Genomic DNA, 26,530 nt, shown 5'->3' with positions numbered 1-26,530 from the left:
GTTGGCCCACTGCTGAATGGGTTGGATGTCCTATTGACAAAGGGCATAGAAAAGGCCCCAGGCTTCACTAGCATGGCCTCCCTGGTCTCCATGCCTAGTGGCAGAGTTCAGGAGAGAGAGGTATGTTAGAAGAAGATAAAATTATAGGTCATTTAAGGAATCTGCACATACCTGACCCTGTGAGACCAGACTGGCTGTACCTGAGGGCACTGAGGGAGCTGGGTGATGTCATTGCAAGGCCATTCTACATCATTTTTCAAAACTCTTGGCAGCTGGGGAAGGATCCTGACGACTGCCATGGAAAAGGCAAGTGTCACACCCGTCTTCAAAAAGGGCAAGAAGGAAGATCCGGGAAATGACAGACCAGTCAGCCTCACCTCAGTCCCTGGGAAACTTTTGGAGGAGATCCTCCTTGAAACCATGTCCAAGGACATGAAGGCACAAAAAGGACAACAAGGTAACAGTCAGTGTGGCTTTACTAAAGGTAAATCTTCCCAATTACCTTCCACAGCGAGATGACTGGCTGTGTGGATGGAGGATCAGTGGTTGCTATTTCCCCGGGCTTTTGCAAGGTTTCTGACGCAGTTTCCCGTACATACTTGTAGCAATGCTGCTGCAATGAAGGTCAACCACATACTGGGCTGCATTCGTAAAAGTGCAGCTAGCATGTGGAGGGAAGTGTTTGTTCATCTCTGTTTGGTACCTAGGAGGTCACATCTGAAGTACTGTGTCCATTTTGAGGTCCCCCAGCATAAGAAAGACATAGACATATTGGAGAGTCCAGATGAGGTGGTCAGGGGCTGAAGCACAGGACACATGAGGAGAGGCTGATAGAGCTGGGTTTCAGCTTGGAGGAGAGAAGGCGAAGGGGAGATCTTGCTGTCTGCAGCTAGCTAATGTGTGGCCATGTCAGAGGTGCACATTGAAAAGGCAAGATGTTGTGGACACAAATTTCAGCAAGGGAAATTCTGCTGCAAAGTTTTTCCCCATTTGAGTGGTGCAGCCCTGGGACAGGTACCAGGTAGCTGGTACGATCCTCATCCTTGGTGGGTCTCAGAACTTAAATGAGATAAGATGCTGAGCAACCTAATCTTGTTTTGGGGTTAGTCCTGCTTTGTGTATGGAGTTAGACTGGAGCCTTCCAGAGGCCTGGTCTGACCAAAATTATTTTAGGTTTCTTTCATCTGTCTGCATACAGGGCTGAATTCTAGTTTAATCTAAACATCCTATTGAAGACCATAAAAGCTCCAGCATTTATTTTTAATTTTTGTATGTTATATTATAGGAGGTTTTTATATTTAAGCTTTCTTTGTCCAGAAACTCTCCAAGATCTTGTGGACAGGTTGGTTGCTGTTATAACATGTCTGGAATAGTATAAATTATTTCAAAATCATAAATTGACATTAAGGGATTTTCTGTTTGGTGGTGTTGTGTTTACTAACATGTCTTCATGTTTTGCTTACAGACTTTTTTGTGTAGGGATAGTGCTCCAGAATCTTTATGTAGTTCACCAGACCAAGGTGAAACTTCCTTTAGCTGTGTTTTGCAACTCAGAATGCTTTACAATGTTATTTCTAAACCACTCTGTGTTTTGATGTTAGACAACAAGGTCCAGGGCATACGGAACTATGTCATTTCACATTTTATTTGTTCATTAACCAAAAAGCCTAGATGGCAGTGAAGGAAAACTGAAAAGGCAGATGTCTCCATGCCTATACACTAGTGAAAAAGCTAATGCTTTGAGAATCTTGCCTAGATACCTGCAGAGTTTTTCTGTAAAGACTTCTCTGTTGATATTGCATTTTGGACACCTGTTTCCTCTAGAATAAAAAGGTAATACCCACCTATCTCTAGCATAGGTTTAAATATGAGAGCCATAAGGCTTTTTCTTTTTACTGTAATAATGCAATGGGGCTGTTGATGTGCTTTGAGTGATGTGGTTGTTGGGGTGGGAAATGGATAGGAGGCCTTTTATGCAGGAAAGATTGCTGCCATAATGCTCTGTAAAGTTTTATGAAGCTATGTTTCTGTAAGTCATAATTTGTGTCCCTGAAGTTCTGGTAAATAAGAGATCATGCTGAAGAGGAAAAATGAACTCACCAGAGAATGAAAGTTTCCCAGTATTATGGACTGCCAGAAATGTAATGGAATTTATTTTCTTTTTTTTTAAGTCATCAAGGTCCATCACATGTATATGTGCATGCGAGGCCCCACAAAGCTTTGCCAGACAGGTTGAACATGTCTGTCCTTAATGGCTGCCTTGCTCGTGGGGTTGGCCTGCAGGTCTGAACCTCTCCTGTCTGATGCAAGGTAGTGAGAAAAGCTGTAGGAGGCTCAGTCTCCGTCCAGAAAGGTTACTGTCACCTTGAAAGTTACCTGCACTCATGGGTATCACTGTGGCCCTAAACTTCGAAGGGATCCATAAAGGATGGCAGTGTAATCTGGAAAGGGTCATGCAATATGCTTTGCAGTCTCATCAACTGTGCTGGATGCAAGAAATATTTCTGCTGATGGGATGGACAATCTGGGGCACAGGACTTGACTAGCAGTGCACCTGTGGTGCAGTTTGAGGGTTTTCTGGTTGGGGAGAGGCAGAAGCACACTGGAGAAGGCAGAGAGTAGTTGCACCAAGCTTGCTGGGAAGAGTGTGTGCACCCAGCAGGAGCTACCTGGGTACCTTGAGTTAGCTGAGGTCCAATTTTTTTTTTTTTTCTCTTTCCCTTTCAAATCTGGAAACTCTCCAGCCCACACTGAAATTGCCCAGACTCACTAAGTCTGGTAAAATGAATCTCATCCAGCTCAGCAGCCATTATTTAATCTCTTCTTTCCCTGTTTCTGATTGAGCTCTAACCTCTGGTAGGATTTATTATTTTTTTTTTCCCTTTAGGAGTTTTCACTGAAGCAAAAATGTCATGTGAAAAAGGGCATTTTCAGCTTGGAAGGATTTGTTTCTGGAAGGTGAATTGCATCTCACCCTATGGTACGCACATGGTGAATCAGCTGTAATTTCTGCCTTACTTTTAAGCATGTGGGAGGCAGTAAGAGATGAGGGTTGGTTCCCTGGACACAGTGTTTGGAACACAAACCATCAGTTTAGGATGAAGAACTTTATATGCTGATTTTTTCCTCTTTTTCACTTGGTTGATACAATTCACTTCACTATAAACTCCCCAAGGCTTTGTTAACAGCAGTCATTAAGGACTGCTATGAAGGAGGAAAAGGGGCTTTGAGGATGTGTCTTTACTCCTGATCACAGCTGAGACAATGGCACACCAGATATTTCAGGCAGAGGAAGCTGCTGCTAAGTACTGGCAAAAAGATGTCTGATGATGTGAAATCTCAGAAGCCAACTGCAGGCATTTGGGGGAGGTAAGTCAGAGGCTTTAGTTAAGTTAGAGATGGAAATACCTCCTGCTAGAGCTGCTGTGTAGAGGGAGGTAAGATTCTGTGAGTGACCTGGGGGCAGGATTTAGCATCTGTTACTTGTGATCTGGAACACAGACCTCACGAGGTCTGCTTCTCAAACACCTCTTCCTACGAGGTACCTCTTCAGACTTCTGTAGCTTTGCTTTCTGCTCCCCTCTCCTGATAGTGACTGCTAAAGGTATTTGTAGGCTGTCTGCAGATAAGGGAGATTAGGAGATGATTGCCAACTGTCTGCGCAGTACACCTTCTCTGATGCAAAATATTTCTGCTGTTTCATGTTCATTTGGGAGCATGAAGAAAGCAGTGGTGCAGCATGTGCTGATGTCTGAGTGTGGCTTCTCGCCTTTGTGTTTCGCTGTTCTTTGAAGACTGGGATTTTCAGATAAACCTGCGGGAGAAGGGGCTCTCCAAAAATCCCAACCTCAATGCAATGGTTCAGTTGAGGTCTGGAGGACAGATGAGGGCTCCTGCTGTCCATTATGTGATGGGAGTAAAAGCCAAAGGACATTGCTCTACTTCAGCCACAGGAACAGTCAGCACTGCAAGTGACAGGACCATCTCAGCCTCTGTTTGACAGGCATGTCCCCTGGGAACTGGAGGTTCTCTTCACATTGGCCAAGATGCAGCCTTGTCAGCATTCCCCATCATTGCTCGTGCTCTCTGCAAAGCATGCAGGGCCTCAGCCTGTCTGCCCTTACGGCTTGGATCTCCTCAGCCTATTCCACTAATGCTTCTGTCTCAGACAGGCTCTGGCAGGACAGACTTCACAGTCACATCAGACCCTTGTCCGCCGCAAGCCTCAGGGGCTCTGGGATGTTCCTTATTTACAAGCATTTGTCAAAAGAGAATATTGGACTCTTCAGAGCTTTGCTCACTTTACTTACACCTGGTATCTTCAGATCTGCAGCACAGTTTTATTTCTGTTTTCTTGTAATTTATTTTATTTTGCATGGGGTGATAAAGAAGTGTATGTAGCAGGAATTGGTTAACAGAAACAAGATTGAGATGAAACAGGAAGAGAAGAAGTGGTGCAGCGAAGTGAAGGTAGAGAGATGGGAGTGAGTGAAGGATTTGAACAACCAGCCAGTCACAGCAAGGCAGAGAAAGGCCAGCCAAGCTGTGGAAACTGCTTTGCCTTCTTGGCTTTTTTCCCTTTGCCCCTAATGTAACTGAACATGTGTGTATCCCGGGTGAAATTCACTTCACTATGTTCCTCAAATGTCTTCAGTGTGGTGGCAAAAGGAAATGTGAAACTCCGGCCATGTAACTTTTCCAAACCAGAAGTTTAAAAAAAAATTGAGAGAGGAAAAATAAAGATCTAAATGTGAGAGTGGGAGAAGAAAGAAGAGGAGAGGTGGGTTGGAGGAGATGGGAGAGGAAAACAATCCAGTTATTTTAAATGATTGATTCAATTGGCAAAAAATGCAGGAGAAAAACAAAAAATTAAAAGCATAAAAGGCTTTTTTCCTGAGGGCTTGGAGTAAAACAACTGCAGAATTTTTGGTGCAATTGTTTTTCTGTTTTTTAACTGGCTCCATTATTGTGGGTTAGCAAAGCAAAGGAGAGGAGGAGCCTGGCTGTGAAGCACTGTGTAGGAGCAAGGACTCCTTTTCAGCACCCCTTTAACCTCAATGGCAAATTTGGACCCAACTTCACATCTGCTTTTTCCTTGAGGATTAGGGTAACTTTAGCTGTGTTCCTGAAGCCTGTAGCTTCCTGAACAGCTGATGTTAGGAAAAGTTAGCATTGCCACCAAAACAACTCATCTGGCTCCATCCTCCTTTCTTGCCCTGGTTGAGGACATCATCCATAATGAAACTAGCCTTCTTTGTTGTTGTTGTTGTTGTTCAGAATTAACCTCGAACAGTTCCTAGGTGGTGTGGAGCAACTGCTGAGTTTTAACCCTAGACTGGCAGCAGTTCAGGATCAGTTCTTCCCAGACACCGCAGTGTAAACAGGGATGTAGGATGATGTTTTTGAGAGGAGGAGCTAGTTTTTGGCTCTACTCACAAAGTTTCTGGCCCTTCCCTCACTCCTACATGTTGGCTGGGAAAGTTATAGTAATAAGTTTTAAAAAGTATGCTTGGTTATATGCAAACAACAGGCCCCCCTGATATTTCTGGTCAACTGCTATGTTAGGATGAGACCGACTGTGCATCCATCTCCCCCTGCTTCCCTCCTGTCCCTCTGCAATGTGATAGGAAAACCTGGACATGCACGCTGGGAGCATGCCGTGATGCATAAGGATGTCCCTGAGCTGGAAAATGGGAGAATCAGGACCATGGGTCATGTCCTACAGGCTAGAAATTTTCTTTGTCTCTAAGGCTATCCCAGGCTGCTGGATAAGGAAGGGAGACAATACCTCAAAGAATCCAGTCTCTCCCCAAGCAAAGAAAATGCTGTCATCAGGAAGAGGGGAAAATGTGTGTTTAGTTTGTAGATGGCTTTGCTGTCAGCTTGATTTACACTTCAGGAAAATCAGCTAATCGGTTTAAAGAAATAGATCTTATAATATTTATGTGTGATGCTGACTGGTTGGCCAATCCCTTCTGGTTTTAGGTTGTTGTCTTTGATGTGATGTTAGTCATTACCTTCAAACACAGTGCTTTATTCCTTGTGAAGAATGTGTCTCCCATGTCCCCTGGTGGGTCTTGCTTTTTATTTTATATTTTATTTTATTTCAGAAGACTTTGAAAAGTCCTGATTGTCGCAGTCCATTTGTGATGATAGTCACAAATGAATGAGCAGTTGCTTAATAGTGTCAAAGGAAGTACTTTGGCAGCCTGGCATTTCTGCCCTTTTATTTTTTGGGGGGATAGAAACTGCAATGAGTAATGAAAGAGCATGTTTGATTTTTTATGGGGAAAAGATGTCCCATTACTCTCCATGTTTTGGATACCAATATGCTTGTCTAGAGCATGCCTTGTTTCCCTTCTTGGAGTTATGACATTATATGATATTAGCAGTAGTTCAACATAGGTAACATTCACCACAAGATATACATGAAGAACACTGCTGCGTCCCAGCCTTTATGCAGCCATTGCCACACTGTGCAATCAATAATGAAGTTGTAAATCCAAAGAAGATTATTTCAGCACGTTGAGCAAATGTCTTAATTGCTTGCTATTAAGTTCCAGAAGAGCCTACAAGGAGACTTCTTGCCATAGACTTGGTTATTTTTAGTGTTCTCATGGCAGAACTGGCATCTTTCACCTGTTAACTGAAGCTTTACACGTTCCTCAGCTTGTCACATGCTCCTCCATAAATATCAGGTCTGACTTTGGACACTGAATGCAAGAGTATCAATGGCTTTCTTATGTCTCAAAGAAAAAAAAGGGATGAGGGCTATGGGCAAAATGATATCAAGTGAATCAGGACAGGATTTAAATTTAAAGTAAGCCATTCTATTCCTGTTTCTTACGGTTTCCTAACATTGAAATTCCACCAGTATAGCTCCTGTTACATATTAATGCATACTTGTAAATGAGATGATTGCCATCATTGGATTTTGATACTTCACAGTGCTGAGATACCAGCCATGGCAAGTGGAACTGTGCTTGTTGAGCTGCTGTGGATGCCAGAAAAAGTCCAACATTTTGGAAAAAGAAAAACACATGCCATGGGTTTACCTGGGAGGTGAGAACCACAGCTCTGGAAAGATGAGAGATAAGATTGCCATGCTAATGCAGCTTTGTGTCCTCTCTCTAACAGACAGTGTTGGATGCTGTAGAGAAATCCCTAATCCCCTTTGTTCTGTGCTGAGAAGGCTTGGTTACTGCTCTGTGAATAAGCCCAGCTCTACACACTGCAGCAGAGAATAATTTTCTTCCTTTCTCAGGATGATGCACAAGACAGTTTAGGATGGTAGTTGCAGGACTTTGGGGTGAGGCAAGGTGTTTTTATATAGAAATGAGTAAAGTGCACATATTCATGTTATTGAATATTTGTGTGTGTGCATGTCTGAAATCAAATATACATACAATAGCATTTACAGAGTATAGAAAGACAGACCACCCATGTAGAGTCTTTTCTTGACCATGCATAGGTGTATGTAGGAAGAGAAATAATGCCACGAATCAGTACAAGCTGGAGGCTGACTGGCTGGGAAGCAGCTCTGCAGAGAAGGGCCTGGGCTTCTGGGCAGACAAGCAGCTGACCATGAACCAGCAATGCACCCTTGTGGGAAGGAAGGCCACTAGCATCCTCGGCTGCATTTGGAAAAGCCTTGCCAGCAGATGGAGGGAGGTGATCCTTCCCCTCTACTCAGCACTGGTGAGGGCACATCTGGTGTATTGTGTCCATTTCTGGATTGCCCAGTACAAGAAAGGCATGAACTTACTGGAGAGAGTCTGGTGAAGGGCCACAAAGGTTATTAAAGGCCTGGAGCATTTCTCATATGAAAAGAAGCTCAGAGAGCTGGGATGTTTAGCCTAGAGAACAGAAGGCTAAGGGGGATCTTGTCAATGTGTATAAATACCGGAAGGGAGGGAATGAAGAAGAGTCAGACTCTTCTCACTGGTGCCCAGTGACAGGACAAGAGATGATGGGCACAATTTGAAGCACAGAAAATTCCATCTGAACATAAAAAACCACCCATGAGGCTGGTCAAACACTGGAATAGATTGTCCAAAGGGATTGTTGAGTCTCCCCATCCATGGAGTTATTCAAAACCTGACCAGATGCAGTCCTGGGCAACCTGCTGTAACTGACCCTGCTTGACTAGGCGGCAGGTTGGACTAGGTGATCTTGAGAGGTCCCTTCCAACTTCAATGATTCCAATTCTGTGATTTTGTGATTATTCTTGGTGTAGATTTGGAACAGTGTGGAATTATTCTTAAGAATAAGTGATAAGAATGATATAAATACTTTATCTTTAAAAGCAGACTATGTCGATACGTTCTTACCCACCACTAGAACAACTAATGTAAAAAAAGCGTGATATTTAATTGTGATATTATTAAAATTTAGGAGAAGACAAATGGCAGGTAGTCTTTGAGCCGGCAGAATAAGCTTATCTGGAGTTTAGAGAGGGAGTAGAGATGATGATTTGGAAGTACTTGGCAAAGAAAGACAAATTCATACAAAAACTTCTGGGTGGATTTGAATACAGATACCCTCTTGTGATGGGATGCAATGGAGGAGAAGTGTAAGGCATGCTAATTAGTATCACTCAGATAGATTTACTATCACAAATAGTTTATGGCACTGGAAGCTGAGAAAGGAGAATAAAAATGCTGCCCTAGCTTGCAGTTCAGCACAGCATATAGTCTTGGCTCTTGCTGGGCCAGCCAGTCAAGAGATCGGTGCTTTGCTCTTCCCTTCAGGCTGTTCAAGGAAGCACTTGAACTGCTGTTCATCACTTCTGGAGGGAACAAGACATCATCTGCTGCTTCTGAGCAATACTTGCCACAGGTAGCTAATGCAATGCAGTCTCTGCATCCTCGTTGTGCCTGAGAACCAGATGAAGGCTGAGAGGTGGGAACTGTCAGAGATGCACTTACTCCTAAATCCCATCAAGTGACCAGCATTTCAAGAGCATTTCAAGAGCTCTGTGACTCTGACCTGGGGAAGCTGGTTAGCTCATTCATGTGCAGGGACATACTACTTGCTCCGTGTCCTGAATGTGGATGCAGCAGGAGCTGCATCCACTTGCATCCAGTATTTAAAGGGCAGAGTGCCCTAGCTGGAGTAGTTCTAGTATTAGGGTGCTGTCTGCATTCTTACATACACACCTACTGTCTTGAGTGGACAAAAGAAACCTCAGTCCCAAGTGGGGACTGGTGCTTGATTCCCTGTGGAGCTGCAGAAAGGGCATATCCCAGTGAATATCAGGGAAAGAAGAGAGCCAGTTGCAGCATTCCCCAACTCCCTCCATCATTCACTCCACATTGAGGCCTTTCTATCAGTTATACAAATCCTAGATGTTTGTTTTCAATCATAAGTAAATACTGAAGTGCTTCAGAAAAACATGTCTTTCTGCATCTTTAAGCACCTGTGCATTGTTGATATCTGTCCCCTGGGAGCCCTTTAGGATAGGAGATAGTGGCCATTACTTAATGATCCTCTGCCCCAGCCAAGCCTTAATTTTTTAAGCCCTGCGGGTCTCAGGGGAGGTGCCACAGAAGAGGTCAAGGTGTTTGACTCAGTTTATGACTGGCCAGTATTTGAGCGGGATTCTTCTTCCTCACTAATTGCAAGGAAGTTACTCCAGTTTTGAGGCATTCAGAAAGCTGGAGCTTTTTTCTTTTTTTCCAGGTTGGCTTTTCACATTGGGAACTCAGCTTTTCCTGTGATTTTTCCCAAGGGTCAGCTTGGCAGTTGTTTGTACAATGACATCCTAGATACATCTGAAGAGAAGACAATGAGCAAGAATCTCGAGTTTTCTGGTATACCTTGAAACATAGTTGGAGAGATTTTGCACATACTTTGCTTTCATCCAAGGTTTAAGAAATCTACCAGAATACTTCTGCTTCCCAGCAGAATACTTCCCAGCATAGCAGTGGCAGAGTGTGCTGGCCAGAGGAATCAGAACAAGCTGTTAAATCTTCAATCCCTTGCAAGCCTGTCTCCTCTGCACCATGTTCCTGCCTATCACCTTTTGAAGTGGAGCCTCTCCCTCCTCTGGGTATGGGAAGCATACAGCTGGAAGCAAGGTAGATTTCAGACAGATCTGTGGCTTTGACTGCATTCCTGGGAACACAGTTACCAGACTCATGTCTGAAGGCTCTAAGCGCATAGGACAGCCAGCTCTCTGCTGCCTGAAAGCAGTGTGGTCTTTACCCAGCAGAGAAGGAGTGAAGTGTGCTATACCATTTCCTTGGCAGCCCAGGATGCCACGAGGTGGTTGCTCCATGCTCTTCCCTGGCTCCCTGCTCCGTTTGGGGTCAAACCTTTCGTAGCTTCTGATCTGAAGGTGGAAACGTTTTGTAGGTCTTTTGTAGCTGAGAGTCGTCTGTGAGGTCATCCATCACATCTCACCTTTTTCTGTGCCAGTCTGCCCATCTTTTGCTGTTCCATCCTGAAACCCTGACAGAGACCATAGAATGCAGCAGATAGATACAAGGAAAACCTACACCATGGCCAGTGGAGATTGAAGATCACAATGTCTTTCACTTTGAGGACAAAAGCCAATATGTTTGGTCCTCTTGATGCTCCTGCTCTGGACTGTCTGTGCCTACACCAGCCAGCATCCCCTTCCTGGGGTCTGTGATGGAAGGAAGAGGTGTGTGGGGATTCAGGGCTGGGAGCACAGTGTTCATGTGGAGAAATGTTGGGTCTGGATGGCAGGGGAAAGATCCCAGCAGGAATTACAGCTAACAAAATATTCACAGACAAAAAGTTGAGATGAAATGCCTCAGGTTTGCTTCCAGGAGCTCAAACTAGCAAACTCTGTGTGAATGAGATAGCCTGGAAGTTCCCAATCAGGTCTTGAACAGTAATGGTTCTCGGGGCATGTTTGGAAGAGATTGTCTGAAAATGTGAATATGGTTTTGTGTCACTGGAGAGTAGGGAAAAGGTATTAACGCTTTGGTAGCTCAGGGTATAACCAGAAACTGCTGAGGTCAGCTGCCAGACCTGATGTGTGGTCTATCTCAGTCTCGAAGATGGGCTTGCATTCTCCAAAACGTGTCTGTTTTCCTTTGGCCTCCAAGGAGGCTAGTACCAGATATTGCAATCCCATGCAGAGCTTGCTTCTCACCGTTTGCATTCCCGTGACCATGGCAGTGCTGCCATCCCAAGTGTCCTGAATAATGGCCCAGGCTTCCAGAAATTACAACGCTGGTGGAAAAAACAATGAGATTATAAAAATAATACCATAGGGCGCTTGCTTCACTGGCTTTGTTTCAGGAGAGTTGCACATCTACAGCCATGAGGGCTGGACAAGTGAAAAATTGACATCTGAGGGTGCCTACAAACTGTGTCTACATTGTCCTGTTAGACAATGCTTCCGGGTCCCTCAGGGCCAAAATCCTCCCTGAAACATGCTGTGTCTCCCCTTGAGGCTGTCCTGACAGTGCCTTGCTGACGTGCAGGGGAAACCTCAAAGGTGCCCAGCCCTGACAATGGCTTCCAGAGCAGCTCTGCATGTCATCCAGCTACCCAGAGGGCCTCTGCCTGGAATACGCCACATCAGCCAAAATGTAGCCCACAAGGCAGTGTGGCCTTGTCCTCCTCCCTTCAACGTGTCCCACCACTTCTGTGCCCTCTTGCTTACTCAGGCTGTTGCAGGCAGTGCCTGCAAAGTGTGCCACCATCAGCTCCTGGAAACCTCTGGTGTGTCAGAGGGGACCCAGGACCACCAGCTGAGTGGGGGGGACTGCCAACCCACTCTATCACACTGACAGAACTCTAGCCTTATTGTGTTGGGATTCACAGTCCAGCTCCACTTGTCCAACCATGAGGTGCAACTCACTGGCTTCTGTCTGGGGCTCTTTGGCAGCCAGACCTCTTCCAACCAGGAGCAATCGTGCTACAGGGAGGGGGCACAGACTTAAACTTCTCTCTCACTCCCTTAGTTGCGTACATCCCCTTCCAAAGGCTGGAATCCAGGGGAGCCCTGACTCCAATGAAGAGAGCTCATGATGCCTCAAGGACCTCTGGTTGCTGTTGTGAGGCCCATGCTAACATTTGGTGGCCTTGAAGAGGATCATCCAGAAGGGAGGTATCCAGACAGCGTAGTATCTCACTGCCAAAGCTTAGTCCAGGAGGCAGAAGAGCAGCCTCATGAGTTCTTGCTGGTGGAGAATGGGAAGCAAGAACTTCCCTCTGTTCTGGGCTTGCTGAAGTAATTTCACACCTCTGTTGGTTGACCAGCAGTGGTTTACATAGTCCAAGCTGACTCCTGATTGCCTGTGGGACTGGGTAATCCAGGCTGGTTGTGCTGCCCGTGGAGCAGCAGGGTTTACCCTCCATTACCTAAAGACTGGCAGAGGGCTGAGCTACCTGAAGGTGGTCAGCCTGGCACCAGTAAGGGCCAAACCAGCTGCTAAGAAGGGAGATGGTGTGGTGTAGGATTGCTTTTACTTTTGCTTTTAATAATTATTGAATTTAGTGTTTGGTAGGGTGGAAAGCCGTATGTACCCTGTTAGAGATGTGATGAAAGGCACTTTAATGAGCATTTGCCAGAGAGTTCATACTCTGGATTTATGGCCTGCAATAGCAGAGGGGAGGATGCTGGTTTCTGATTCCTGCACCTCTGCAGATCCATAAGCTCTCACTGTTTCTCAGGCACCTCTGTGGGTCAGGACAGAACATGCTCTGTGTTTATACTTCCTCCTTTCCTCTTTAATCTTGCAAAGACCACAGCTCAGAGAGGGCTTCAGGGTGTATTTACTCTGAATGGGCTCTGAGGGTCCCCTCGTAGCCCCGAGGAAGCAGAGGGAACAGGTCTCATCCCTGCTCCATGACAAGCTTGTACCCGGTTAAGCAAGGAGACTGGCCTGTGCAGAAGTACTGTGAGGAAGGGCTCTGAGCCTGATGAGAGCTGGCTCTGTAGAGTAGAAAAGAGGGTGCTGGCTGGTGCATCGCACAGGATCTGTATCCAGTAGCTTCGTTCTCTTTGGGGTAGACAGTTCCTGGGTAGCCATGAGATGGGTACTGGCTTTAAGGGGCAACTGTTTCACCAGAGCTTCCCTGGAGGCAGCTTACAAGCCCTTGATGGGAAAAGGTTCCATGCTGAACAGCAATGGAGTGCTTCTGTGCTTTACAGTGTGTCTGCTTTCTGGGCTCAAAGCCCTCTGGGATGGCCTGGTGCTCTCTCAGTCCCTCCTTCCCCAGAGGTGCCCTGCAGCCTGTCCTTGACATAGGCAATGTCCCCCCTCCCAGGAGACATGCTCCAGGTGTGTGCCTGAAGACACAAGTGAGGTGGAAGACAGGGTGGAGTGGGGATTGTGGGTGAGCAGGGCATAATGGTCAGGATATACATAGGCAGCATCTACTGTGGAGGCCCTGAGAGATGGAGCGAGGTGCTGTAGGGCTCAGTTTGGCCGTGCTGGGCTGTGCTGTGCTGGGCCACAGACAAGACCAGCAGGGCTGCTGGCCATTGCTTCATCTATAAGAAGAGGGGGTGGGAAGTCCCACATTGACTACATGGGGCCCACACACTCCAGAGGGCTTTTACCCAGCCCCGCAGTGGAGTTTTCCACAGCTTCCTGGGGAAATGTTATTGGTCTTGGGAAGGACAGTGCCTGTGCCTGCATCAGTCCTGTCATTATTGCAGGCTCTTCCTGGGTTGGGCACTCTCAGATGCTCTTCCTCCTCTTCAGCCAGCTCCAGAGGTGATAAGCATGAGCCCTGGAAAGCTGGCTGTGCCAGACGCCTACCAGTCTTGAACTCAGACTCACCTGTTCCTCTGTGTTCAGTACTATGAAGGATGTCTGTACCGCTTTTTACTAGTTGGTCCACCCCATGGTGGTCACCACCTGAGGCACCTATGACAACATCACAGTGGGATGTGCCCAGCTAGTCTGAGACTGTATAAGGGGCATGCAGGTTGGAAGCTGTTGGCTCTACAGCACAGTCTCTCCAGCCATGGCAACCTGTCCACGCACACTGACATGTGTGTAGGAAGTGTGCATAACATCCATGCATTTTGGGAACCCTATCTACCAGCTGGGACAACTGGGGACTCAGTTTCTGCTACACTGACCATGCAACATCCTGCTTTTGTTGTCCCAAGTACTACTTAGCTTCTGCTACTATGATGTTGTGTGACTGTTCCCTGATGGCCCAGTGCCCGTGGAGAGCTCATGTGCTCCATCCCTTGGGGATAGCTGTCTGTCAGCTGTTCATTTGGTTAACTTAATGCATGCTAGTGTGGCACGAATACTCCCGGCAGCAGTGCAGCGTGGGGGATTTCAGGCAAGAGAGCATTGCAGTTAATCTGTGACTTGTAGTGATGCTCATTGTGTCAATGTCAGTGCGGTTTATTTTGGGGTGTCTTATAATTAGGGATTTCCTTATGGAGTTAGGATACATGCTGGGGAATTTGGATTTATGCTGGGGCTGTATAATCCCACTTCTGAAGGAGCATTTTATTTCTGCAAATCAAACTAGGTATGAGTCTTTCCCAGTCACGTGCACATTAGCAGCCCTAAGGAAATGGAAGAAAATGGCTCAGTGTTTTTAATAAGCGAAGCATGAGAACTGACTTTGAGCATCTGTAGGATATCAGAAGTCTGGATCAGGATTCAAGTATCACAACAGGGCACATTTTTTATAGTTCCCACCTGAACTGCATAGCAGAGCTTTGGATTTTGTCACTATATTTGGGGTTCCCGTCCTCTTCTCTAATCTTTGGATCTCATTCCTCTGATTTCCTGCTGATATCTCAAGTTTTTCTTCTTGAGATAAGACTACAGGGCTCGTGCAGAGAAGGGAAGCAGAGCTAGGCTCTGGCTGGGGAGTCTGTCTTTGCATGAGAGGCTCTGTTATGTGATGTCCTTAAACATTTATGCAGCAGACTCTTTCCTGCTCATGAACCCAGACAGCTGAGCAGCAGATCACAGGATGCAACCAGGTGGGTCTGATCCATGGGGTCTGGTGAGGGACACTGATGGTGTAATTCTGCTGCATAAAGGCAGGCGGTTTGGCTCTTCCCTCTGAAGAAGAGGGGTGGGGAGGATGGTGCCTGCTCACGTGGACACAATGCAATTTCCCAGTCCTCACTCAGGCAATACAGACAATATCCAAGCTACAGCAGCCCAGCTTGGCTGGGAGAGGCAGGCAGTCAGGCGCTGAATGAACCAACAAGGTGCTTTTCACATGCAAGAGGACAGAAGCCAGCCACTGATCAGCAACAGGGCTCATTTATTATCTCACAAGAATCAATGATACACAGCTGCAGTAATGTCAGCAGAACCAAAGCTTTGCCCAGGGCCTGAGCTCTGACTGCGGGGCTCCCTGCTGCGTTGGGTGGCAGTGGGAGGGTTTGTGATGGAGAGGATGGATTTGGGAGATCCCTGAGCTGCAGGGGGCAAATCTGAGACTGTTCCAAGTGGCCTGTGTCCTCCTGATACCATCATCCCACAAGGCTGATTTCTGTTCCCTCCTTCTATACAAGCTGCCCTTAAAATAGGGGAGGGCAAATGCAACCCCCAGTATGGCTATTCTGTATGGGGGACATGTACCCAAGAACCAACAGCCTCTTCCAGGAGTGAGGTTTGGGGGCAGTGAGGGAGCCAGACCCCATTTTCACTGCGCCTGACCAGGAGCCAGGTGAGTACAGACAGGAGTGCCCCAGGTGTGCTGCAGCGTGTGAAGGTGGAGAGAGCGATGAGGGTGGAGGCAGCCCGGTGTTCCCTTGCGTGCCTTGGCCAGGTGCTGCTGAGTGACCTCAGGCAAAGCACATAGGTTTCTCCAGGGAGGTGTTTGGATTTGGCTGCCTTGGGGTTCAGAGACGCCTTGTTGGACGCTGTGGGTCAGATTGAAAGAGGGCCTAAGCATCCCCAGCTCCTGGTATCTGCTGAAAGTGGGGGTCCTGCCCAACCCATGAGGCTTCCAGCGGGCGAAGCAGAGCCTCCCAAAACAGAGGTGGTCCAAACCTCAGGTGCACACATGGATACACTGCTTTTAACCCACTTCTGCTCTTCCAGTCGATGGCGTGGGGCAGACACAAGCCTGTTTCCAGGGGTCTGTAGGACCTGTGGAGGACCCTCGAGGACAAGGCCTGAGGTCCCTATAGGTGGCCATGTCATTGCAGTTGGCCATTTCCATGTGTTCCTGCCACAGACCAATGGCTTTTGCTTGCTAAGACGTCTCTGCCTTGAGAAGACATGCTTGGCTTTGCTGCAGGCTCTTCCTGGCTTGCGATGCTGCAGGATGATGATGAGGAGGGTCTCCCTGGCCCATCTCCTGAGCTGGTGGGGCTCTCTCCAAGGCAGTCCCTAGTAGGAGAAACACTTGCGCAAGGGGTTTATCATCTCCTCCCATGTCCAGCCCTGAGTATCTGGAGCTCAGTCAGAGCCCTTCCAGGCATGTGGCAGCTGGCAGAGCGGTGCCTGTTGCCCAGGCAGATATGATGGGGGGTAAGGGTAAACGGGTTGTACTGGTACTTTACATGGAGCAGCCTGCTGTCACCTTGCTGGCCACCCAGCGCCGGGGCTGGCCCTCAGTGTGTGGTGTGGGGCTGTTTGGCACGGCTACTCAGAGGAGGTTTATAAGTGAGACGTATAAGGTGGCGTGGGTGGGGAGGGAAAGAAGGTTATCCGGAGGCTGCTGCTGGCTGGATCTCGGCTCTCTGAAGTGATCAGCACCTCACTGTCATTGAGGCAGGGACAATGCTCAGAGAAGCCCCTCTCCTTCCCCCTGGTGCCCACCCTTTGCTGGCAGGGGATGAGTGTCATGGAGGGGAAGCTGTAGCTGTCAAGAATGGGGTGCACTCCCAGGGAATCAGGTGTCTCAAATATGTGGTCTATGTCGGAGAAGCTCACCAGAGCCTGGGTGGAGTCATAGGAGCTTTTCTCCATGTCATCGACCCCGCAGGACTGGGGGTAGCTCCCCTTGTCCTGGCCCTTCTGCCTCAGCAGGCGGAGGTCATCTCTGAAGTGGGGGTTGAAGAGCAGGTAGAGCAAGGGGTTTAGGCAGGCGGGCAGGGGCAGGACCACAAGGAGGACGGATTTGATGACCTCTGGGGTGATGAGGAAGAGGTTGAGCATGGAGGAGAAAGTGAGGAAGGCCACTGGGCAGTAGAGGAGGCAGTTGGTGAAGATCAGCCAGGCCACATGCTTGACCATGGCACAGTCCCAGAGAGCACTGAACTCCCCCTTCAGCAGGTTGCAGTAGAGTCGGATGTAGGTGCCTGTGATAGTCAGGAAGCAGAGCATGTTTGTCATCACCAAGGCCACAGTGAAGCCCAGGGTGGTGGGTTTCCCATCTGGGATGGGATACGGGAGGCAGAGAGGGGATGCTCCATATTCCCCAATGGAGAAGAGGGGCAGAACGGCAGCCACGGAAGACAGCAACAGGCAGCAAAAGGCAGCAGTCTTGACCTTGCCTAAGAAGGGTGACTTTCCATAGCCCCGCACACAGGAGACTGAAATGCTGCACTGCACGGCAGCCAACGTCAGCAGAAAGATGGCAGCCTCAGAGGCAAAGACCGACAGGAATCCCGTCACCCTGCAGCCTGCACCGGTCTCCCACCTGGCGCCATATTTGGCAAACTGGCTGTAGGTCAGGGCGTCAACGAGAGCCAGCATACTGCAGGAAACACCGGTCAGCATGTTGGCTCCAGCTATGGAGCCGATAATGAACTTAACCGGAGAGAGGTAGCTGGGAGAGGCAAAGACAGCCAGAATGACCAGCCCATTGCAGAGCACCGAGACCAGAACGATGACCCAGACTCCCAGGCGGATGATCCAGCTTTCAAACAAATGATCGCAAGGCTTGAAGGGACCTGGAAGAAAACAAACCCCGAAGTTATACCCAGAATATACCGTTTCGCTCTAGTGGTGCTGCTCAGAGCAGTGGCCAGGTCCTAGCCCTCTCCTGACCCCACCAGCCCCTTGAATGCTGAGGGCTGGAAAGGAGCATACAACTTTGTCTGCCCTCTTCTGCAGCTGCCTCTTGGCTCTGTCCCTGCGCTCCTGTGCCCACACTGGGGTGCCTCGGGCATCTCCTCAGATCTTGTCTAGGGCAGAAATGAGGTACAGGGAGAGGTCATATGGGAAATGTGAGAAATGGCAAACTTATCAGAGCTCCTAAAATGTAAACAGGTTGGGGGCTGGCATTGCCACCCCATGACTGTATGTATGGCGAAGCCTTTTTGCTCTCCTGTGCCACCTGCCCTACACTGTTCAATGGGGCAGAGTCTGAGCTCCAGGTAGGCCTTTGCCCAAAAGAGCTCATGACCACAATGAACCACATTTCTGTGGGATTCCAGACCCACTAACACTCCTGGTGCCAGCTTGGCATTTGGGCCACTCTGCCGTTAGCTGCTTCTTCTCACATACGCCCTGGGATCTTGGAGTTAGTGGTGTGGAGACGTGCGAGAGATGGCAGGATGCTGCATCCTGCTCTGACGTTGCCAACCTCTGCCCTTCTACTCAAGACCTTGGCTAAGTGGTGTCTTACTGTTTCTGTATGAATGACCTCTGCACAGAGGGGATGGCCAAGATGAGATGAAGTGTTAGAGCAGGAGGAAGAGATAACAGGTTCAAGGAAGAGCTGGAGGGAGCTGGGGTGGCAGGGAAGGGACAGAGGGGCCTGAGCAAGGAGAATGTGGGAGGATGTCAGGAGAAAGAATGGTGGAGGATGGATATGGGGAGAAAGAGGAGTGAATAAGGGAAGGTCATGGAGGGGTAAAAAGGGGACTGGTGGTGGATGCTGTTTGCCAAAGGGAAAAGAAGAGACGGAGCAGAGACAGTGCAATGAGACAGAGTTGCATGTGGGAGGGATATGGATGTTACAGTGAGGGGCTCAGGGTGGGAGCTCAGCAAAAACAGAAACAGGACAGGCCAAGTTTTAGGCGGTTGAGAACAAAAGATGTTAAAGGACATTGAGAAATCTTGTTCAGCTCAAAGAGCGTGGAGGTCTTCGGCTGGCTTTCTTCAGAGAGCCAGCACCTCTGTACCCAGGCAGCAGGGCATGCCCTCTGCTAAAATCTTCTTCCTTCTTGTCTCTTTTGCAGCAAACTCAGTGGGACAGCTGGTGAAAACTCCATCCTTGCCAGTGTCCCACAGCAGCCTGGATGGAGCCAGGCCTCTCCAGCCTCCAGTTGTGCTTGTGTAACATACCACTGAGCTGTGAATGGGGACAAAATCAGAAGGCAGCTTCCTCATGTCCCAGCCAGCCTGTGCCCACTGGCATGTTGTTGATGGAAGTAAGGAGAAAGTGGCTGGGTGCAGTCCAGCACCTCAATTCTCTCCCTTTCTCAGGAGACAGAGTAAAGTACCCCTGCATTTTGCAGTGCCGCAAGTATGATCAGGAGATCAAGGACAAGGTCTTGTGCAGTATTCTGGGCTGGCTGGGACAAAGCAAAGTCTAAGTCTTGCAAGGGAACAGGAACTTCTTGAAAGACAGAGTCTGACTGTGGGCAGGTTGGTGGATGGAGGAGCTGTTGATACCTGGGATTCCTGGTCAGGGATACCATGACCTTGTCCTCTCCTCATAGGAGGGCAGCTACCTCCGAGTGGGAGAAGGAACTCCTCACTTGTCCCCAGTTTGGCCAAAGCCCAACCATTTAGGCTTCTGATGTGCACATCTATGAGACACTGCAGGAAGGGTTGTGGGATCCTGGGGATTTAGGGAAGCTCAAAGGATCCCAGCTGTGTTCAAAGGGTTTCCCTGGCTGCTCACCGGGGCTTGGCGTGCACTGAATAGTGGGGTGCAACTTTGATTCCTCAAGGTCCAGCTGGAGGTCATCTGCATCTAGGTCATCTGGGGAGAAAACAATGAGAAACGGTGCTCAGAGAAGAACAAGCAGGGCCATCAGGGCTAACTGGGCCAGAAGCTTTTCCCACTGCCTGTCCTCAACCCAGACCTCCCCAGCCAGTTCCCAGCCCACAAGTTCAAAGTAGCTGCTGGTGTCCAGTTTGTCTCCTGCAGTCACTGCTGTAGAGGGAGAAGGTCTTGTAAACATTGGTAGGTTGCAATGTGGCCAACCCCCCTGTTTTTAGGTTACTCCCAACATTTGAAGTGTAAGAGCCCCAGATCCCAGAGTTGTGTGACTGCAAATCCCTCCTCCCCAGCATGCTTTATTAAAAATAAAGAAATACTCTAGCCTATGTGGTTATAGAAAACAAAGCCTTCAAATGCATCTTCTAAGCTTTCTGGGCAGGCTTTGTCCAACGTTAGTCCATCAACAAGGACTTTGGAGCTTTGTTCAAAGAGAGCCATTAGCCTCTACTTGCCGCACAACTTGTTTGTCAGCAACCACCACCACCAAAAGGCTCAGAAGCAAAAACACAAGAGAACCCCACATTTATTGCTTTATTTTATGTCCTATGATTTCTTGAGACTGTGGTGCCCTGTTTTTAACCCTGGACATTCCCATTCCTGAATTTGCTTAAAGACAGACTGATTGTCCATGCCTGCAGGCTTTGGATCTGTGGGGTTTATGCAACCAGACTGCACTGCCCTCAGAGCCCAGCCTGCTGGGCCAGCATCCCCATCATGCTGGCAGCTGCACCCTGAGCCAGGCTTGGGCTCTCTGAGGGTCAGGCAGATACTCCCTGGCTGAAGGAGAAGCTGCTGGAAGAGAATGGGGCTGAGAGCTCAGCTGTGTTTTTGATGGCCTGTAGGTGTAGTTCATCACCAAGGAGAATGGCATCCTGTTAATCTAATCCAAGACATGCTTTTCTGCTCTGTTCCTTATTCGTCTTCTCAAACTACCTCTGATTCACAGCACTGGGACACAGTGAGGACAGCTGCTGTCCCACTGCACCATCCCCACCCATGGCACCAGCACAGCCTTGTGCTCCCAGTGGAGATCTTTGGAGGGTTTTCTGTGGGCAGGAGGAAGGGGAAAGGACGTGTTTTTTTCTTGCTGCAGCCTAATAGCCAGGGAGCTGGATCTGTGGCTGTGGGATGAACTCTCCCTTGGATGATATGGACTGATGCTGGTGCCCAGGTGTGCACCTGGCAGCTCAGACACTGGCCAGGAAGGCAAGTTTCCACAATGCTGAAGATATGGCTAAGCTAAGTGGCATTTAGTTGCCTAATCTGTTTAGAAATGATGCCTCTCATGAGGTCTGCTCCCTGCCTGTGTTTGAAAATATGACTGGGATTAATTGATTAAAGAATGATGACAAATAACGTGCTATCTTTAGTGCCTCCTGACAAGCATTGTGGCTTTCTCGGCTTCAGTGAGCTTTGGAAAAAAATGCCATTTTTTAAATCTGTCTGTATAAGAGTTGAAATATTACTGCTGCTTTGGAGTCTGGCAAGAAAACACTCACAGTGGGATGGAAAAATATTTCCTCCTTGTATTTTATAGTCTTATAAATCTCCAGTGTCTTTTCCATCCACAGTGTGGAGGCTGTGATGTGCAGTCATGATACTCAAATCAATGCGGAGACTTGCACTTTCTGTGCCCCCCTGCCACTCAACCCATGGTAATGTTAAAGTGTAATCTGCCCCCCCTCCCCGCTTTTCTCTTCAAAGGGCCAGAATGCACAAAGGCTGTTTTTAAGCATAGGTTAAACATTTGCATGAAGTGAAGGAGAGATCTTTTGTTTTGCCTGGACTACTGAGCTAGCCGTGAATTGCAAAGCAATCCTTGGCAGCACAGTGGGATTCAAAGCAGAAAATGTACCTCTCTGCTGGAAATCAGTACTTCTCCCAGCCTGCGAACTGTAGAGAAAAGAAAATGGCTGTTGTGTTCTAGCAAGGCAGACTACATTGTTTTTGAAGTAGCTCTTATTTATTTGAATTTTGCTAAGGTGCCTCCACTTTCTGAGGCCTTATGGAAAAAACCCACTTTGCTAGTAGTGCCCTTTCCATGAAAAATTGTTCCCAGATAGCTGTACCAACACTGAAGTCAGAGGAAGAGGAGGAGAAATGCTGGAGAAAGGGTAGAACAAAAAACAGTGGGCTGGATGATTCTTCCCCTTTAGTACTGCCTGCCTTAGCCAGAGGAGTCCCCACGTGGGGTTTGCAGATAATTGCTCTCTCTGTCAGAGTTAGGGCATGGGTGGCTGCAAGGGGCCTGGGCAGGTGCTTTTTGCAGGACTCGAGTAGCCTTCTTGAATGACAGAAGCAGGAAAAGTGTAGCTCTAAGGACCCTCCAGGGTTTGCTGGATGGTTGCAAAAGGTAATTAGTCAGCTTTACAAGCTAATGGAGATGTTGGACTGGGTAAAGCAGTGTCCTATTGTCAAGGATAACCATACAAGTGTGTTCTTTTCTTGCTTTCTATAGCTTTGTTCCATTATTGCCAACATATGTTTGTAAGTAAATACATCCCTTTCTATCCTCAACCAGTGGGCCTGAAGGGGAGTGCTGGCACTGTGATGGAAGTGCCCCATGGCAATGGTAGTACTTGCACTTTGCCTGTTCTCCTTCTGCAGCCAGTTTCGGGAGGGTGGAAGGAGCGAGCTGCTGGAGAATGTTGGGTGGATGTCCTGTATGACAAGCCCCTGAGCCGTATTTGAGGTGCTGCCCAGCCACATGGGACAGGCTTGGAGCAAGGGGTATCTGCTAAATTCCACCAACTATAATCCAAAGAGGCATATCCCAAGCACCAAAAATTTTGGGCACAGGACCTTAAATATCTGTTGTGACAAGGTGACAGAGTGATGAGACATGCACTAACTACACTCCTTTGGGCTTTGGGTGGCTGTTACTCAGATGTGAATGGACACACTTGGGTGATGTCTGGGGGGTTCCTGGTCATCGGGGGCCCTGGGAGGATGGGAAAGAGCTGGGCTGGCCCTGGGGTGCATGGCACCATGTGCACATTGTGGCTGGAGTCAGACCGTCTCTTGGGTGCTGGGCTTGGCTGAGGGATGGATGCTGGATGCAGGAGTGGAACACACTGCGGGAGGCAGCATTGCCTGGCTGCTGGAGCAGGGCTGTGCCACCAGGGGCCCATTTCTCACCCCTACATGGCTGCCTGGGACAAGTCGCCTTTCACCACCTGGCTGTGAGGTTCTGCGGACTTGTTTGTAAAGGGCTCCTCAGTGCCTTGTTGGAAGCACTATGCAAGGCTGAGAGGACATGGCTATCTGGAAGCATGCCCCATCCCTCTCACAAGTTCTTCCACAGCATGCAAGCACCCTGATGAGCCTGGCTGTACACTGCAGGGACAGATCCCTGAGTTATTTTCTTTTAATGAAGTCACTTTATCTCTTGCATGGAAGGAATGTTTAGGAGCTCTTTTCCTCTTTAATGAGGAAGTGTTACAAGATTCATATAACACAGCTAAATACCACTGGTGGCCATCAGAAAGGAAGCACTGGGGACAGAAATAAAGCAACAATTAATTAAGTAAAATAGCAATATCACAAAACCCTCATTGTCAAGACTAGACCATGCATTGCTGAATTATAAGGAGAGTCATCTGCAAAAGCCGCACACAGTAAGGAAGGATGTTCTTGTGCGTTTCACATTTGCACCTCTGTGGTTTGATATTTCAAGACAAACCCAGTGCTTAAGATCTGAAAATGTGAGCCTTTATGAGCTGCTAATAGTCTCATCTGGCACATCTTAGAATCAGTCAGTATTCCCCTCTGGTCCCAATATATTATCAATACACATATAATTCATGAGGCTGAGACTGTCTTGGAGGCCTGGGAGTCTTTAGTAGGTAGCGGTCTGCTGACAGGGCCAGGAGAGAATATTGTTTGAGACATCAAACACTTTGGTGCCCAGCAAAAGCAGGTCTGTAAGCAGTACTATGGGCCCTGGCCGCAAACCAGGTCTTTTCACAGATGCTGTAATTTGCTGGGCAAACGCCCCAACTATATGCACAAGGACCATTAAAGTATGGGCTGTATTAATGATGGAAAAACTGACCCAACCAAGAAGAAATTCCTGCAGCAATGACCGTAACATATGGCTCCTTTGTACTGTCTGCCCAGTGTAACCACCAAGTCTACCATGCTTCCAGGAGCCACATCATGCTGGTAGGAATCATACTTGTTAGCCTCTGGCTGGACTTTACACATTGCTAAAGCTTATTCTTAGTCTGTGAAGGATCAGGGCAGGGCAGATGGCAGGAGCAGGGATGCAGGGCTTGTGACTCACTCACTGGCTGTGTCATAAAGTGTCTGGGTCATCCTGCCTCCCATCACTGCTGTAACACAGAGAACCCAACTGCTCTGGGTCAATATCTGTCTCCAGATCTAGTCCTGCCTGCTTAGGATGCAGGAGGAGATCCTGCAGAGCCCCTGGTTATGGCTGGGTGCACGGTGCTCCTGGGAGCAGGTGAGTCAAGCGCTCCCCAGGGACTCAAGCCCTCTCCCCATCTCCTACAGGCACACAGCATGATGTGGTTTTGCCTACAGGGCAAACATATAAACAAAGGCAGCATCCAAGCTGTGTCCTGAAATGCTATTTCCACTCTCCAGCAGTTACAGAGGAAGCAAAGGGGCTCATGCTTTTCTTCACATTATTCTGAGATTCTCTTGCAAAGGGATCACACCAACTTTCCGCTTGGAGCTGCTGTTGTGCTGTGAGTCTGTGGGTGCAGGTGGTGTGCTTTGCACACTCCTCTGCTGGCCTTGTGCAATAGATTTCATGGAGGTCTTTGCAGAAGTGACTTAGAGCACAGAATAAATTGACTCTTGAACAGAAAGCGCTGCTTATCTTTAACTGTGGAGCCACTTCTGCCCTGCACAGGCTAGCCCCTGTGCTGAGCTCATCATATTTCCCAAACGTGTCCTTTTGTTCATACCTAACCCTGACCTTTGCTGTAGCATCAGGGTATGTGCACAAAAGTAGCACAGACATAGGTCTCTCTCTCCAGCCAGCTGCACATTCCAGTTCTTTGAGTTCCTTCTCTTATTCAGATTAATCCTAGGGTCCTGCCAAAGGCTCTGTACTGCCCAGAAGTCTAATGACCAAGCCCAGAAGCTGTCCCATGTAACCTCAGCCACCTTTCAGTAGCTTGGGTAGTCTCCCTCTATAGTTAGCAAGGCCAAATTAGCAAAGACGTCCGTGCTGTTGAGGACTGCCAGATCTTTCTGTTAGATTGTGAAGGTTTGGATGTGCCAGATCAGCTCTCTCCAATGCAGTGACACTAACTGAAGCCCATTCACAACAACTGGCCACTAGAGCTGGAGAAGGATCAGTCTGCCTTCCCTGAGGCAGGGGTAACTCCATGGCTAGCAGTGGGACCACTCCTGCAAATGCAGGATTGCATCCTAGCTCGCAGCATGGCCCTGCCCATGGATTGATCACCATTCAGCCCAGTTTACTTACAGTGATTATCAGCATGACCTGGAAACAATTCCATGGTCCTCTTGTGGGGATCCTCCTCCTCAGGGCTCATGTCTTCTGCCTGCCATTGGCTGGACATCTTGAAGAAGCTGCTGCAGCTTCCATAGGCACAGCACTGGTAGGCGTAAGGTACCTCGAGGACTCTGCAAAGGGGGAAAGCAGAACTTTGAGGTGCATTGCTTCCATGACCTGACTCTCCATTGCTTTGCACTTTTTGCTTAATTTCGATATGTGACAAAAGCCAGTCTGTCAGGTGATGGTTATGTTGGAGCAGGACTTTGCTCTGGTGAAAGACTGCGTGTAGGACAGAGTGTGGACCCAAGTCACCCCACGATGTCTCTGCACTGCCCCACTTTTGGCACTTAAGACACTGTCTGTCAATAGAATGTTGTCAAACAGCAGGTTTGGAAACTGCACCAAAGTTCCTGGATAATTCCTAAAAACTTTCTGCAGTTCTCTCTGGACTGAATTAGCTTCTCTTTCCCATGCCCTCTGGCAATATGCCACGTGCACGTGGAGTCTTCATTTTTTTACCCAAGGACTTTTTTTCTGGGCATCCATTCTTTTGTTCAAGGTGAGTAACTTCCTGAGAGCTTGAGCAAGTGTAAGGTCCCCCTTGCTAGTTTCTGAAGGTCAGAGAGGCACCTCCAAACTCCAGTTCCATGAGTGTGGCTCACCCCTGCCAGCTCAGGCAGGAAAATCTAAGGTCTCTCAAGTGTAGCAAGTTATTTTAGTATGTCTGATTTCTACTTGAAAGTAGACTTGTTAGTTGTTAATTATAGCATATATTACAAGGTTAATTAAACTGCAGCTGAACATCGTCTGCATGAAATACGAGGCTATCAGTCAGCAGCTGCGTTTTCTTCAAAGACAGCAGACTCCTGTTTCTTTGCTCGAAGTCAGAAAGACTGCTGATGAGGGCAAAGGAACCTCAGGTTTTCCAGACAATTAAGGTCTTCTGACAAGATCAGTAAATACAACGAAACTCTATATTCTAAAAATATGCTTTTGTTTTAAGTTCCCAAACATTTCTGGCTGAGCCCTGGGAGGCTATGGAAACTCTGTATACAAGCTTGCTTCCTGTTATAAGCTCCAAATTAAAGCCTCTTATTGAAAGGTGGTAGGGAGGTACAGGTCCTCCCAGGATGGCTAAGAACTGTTCTTAGATGCTGCCTCCAGACATATGCCCCCAAAATAAGACTACTTAATGGCAGTACCCCCAAATTTAGG

The 26,530-nt window shown here is 48.0% G+C and overlaps 1 protein-coding gene and 1 long non-coding RNA gene across 4 annotated transcripts in view; one reads left to right on the top strand and one right to left on the bottom strand.

Moving 5' to 3' along the window:
- The window catches only part of LOC128154582 (uncharacterized), a 109,246-nt gene continuing 82,716 nt past the window's right edge, over positions 1–26,530 (top strand). For 2 of the 3 annotated variants that reach the window (XR_008239379.1, XR_008239380.1), the window contains exon 1: positions 1–457. This is a non-coding gene — a long non-coding RNA (uncharacterized LOC128154582). Of the gene's footprint in view, positions 458–2,644; positions 2,981–26,530 lie in introns of those variants that run through there. The other variant, XR_008239382.1, reaches the window with a different exon arrangement.
- LGR6 (leucine rich repeat containing G protein-coupled receptor 6) overlaps positions 15,233–26,530 on the bottom strand; it is a 151,711-nt gene continuing 140,413 nt past the window's right edge. Inside the window, exons 16-18 of the mRNA XM_052815412.1 lie at positions 25,283–25,443; positions 19,720–19,800; positions 15,233–17,818 (exon numbers count right to left, since the gene is read on the bottom strand). Of these exons, the coding sequence (XP_052671372.1) occupies positions 16,581–17,818; positions 19,720–19,800; positions 25,283–25,443 (1,480 nt within the window). The 3' untranslated portion in view covers positions 15,233–16,580. The remainder of the gene's footprint in view (positions 17,819–19,719; positions 19,801–25,282; positions 25,444–26,530) is intronic.

This window comes from Harpia harpyja, chromosome 19, assembly GCF_026419915.1.
Source record: "Harpia harpyja isolate bHarHar1 chromosome 19, bHarHar1 primary haplotype, whole genome shotgun sequence".
In the NCBI taxonomy this organism is placed as follows: Eukaryota; Metazoa; Chordata; class Aves; order Accipitriformes; family Accipitridae; genus Harpia; species Harpia harpyja.
Note: the sequence above shows the minus strand (reverse complement) of the source record. Positions and strands in the feature narration are given on the sequence as shown.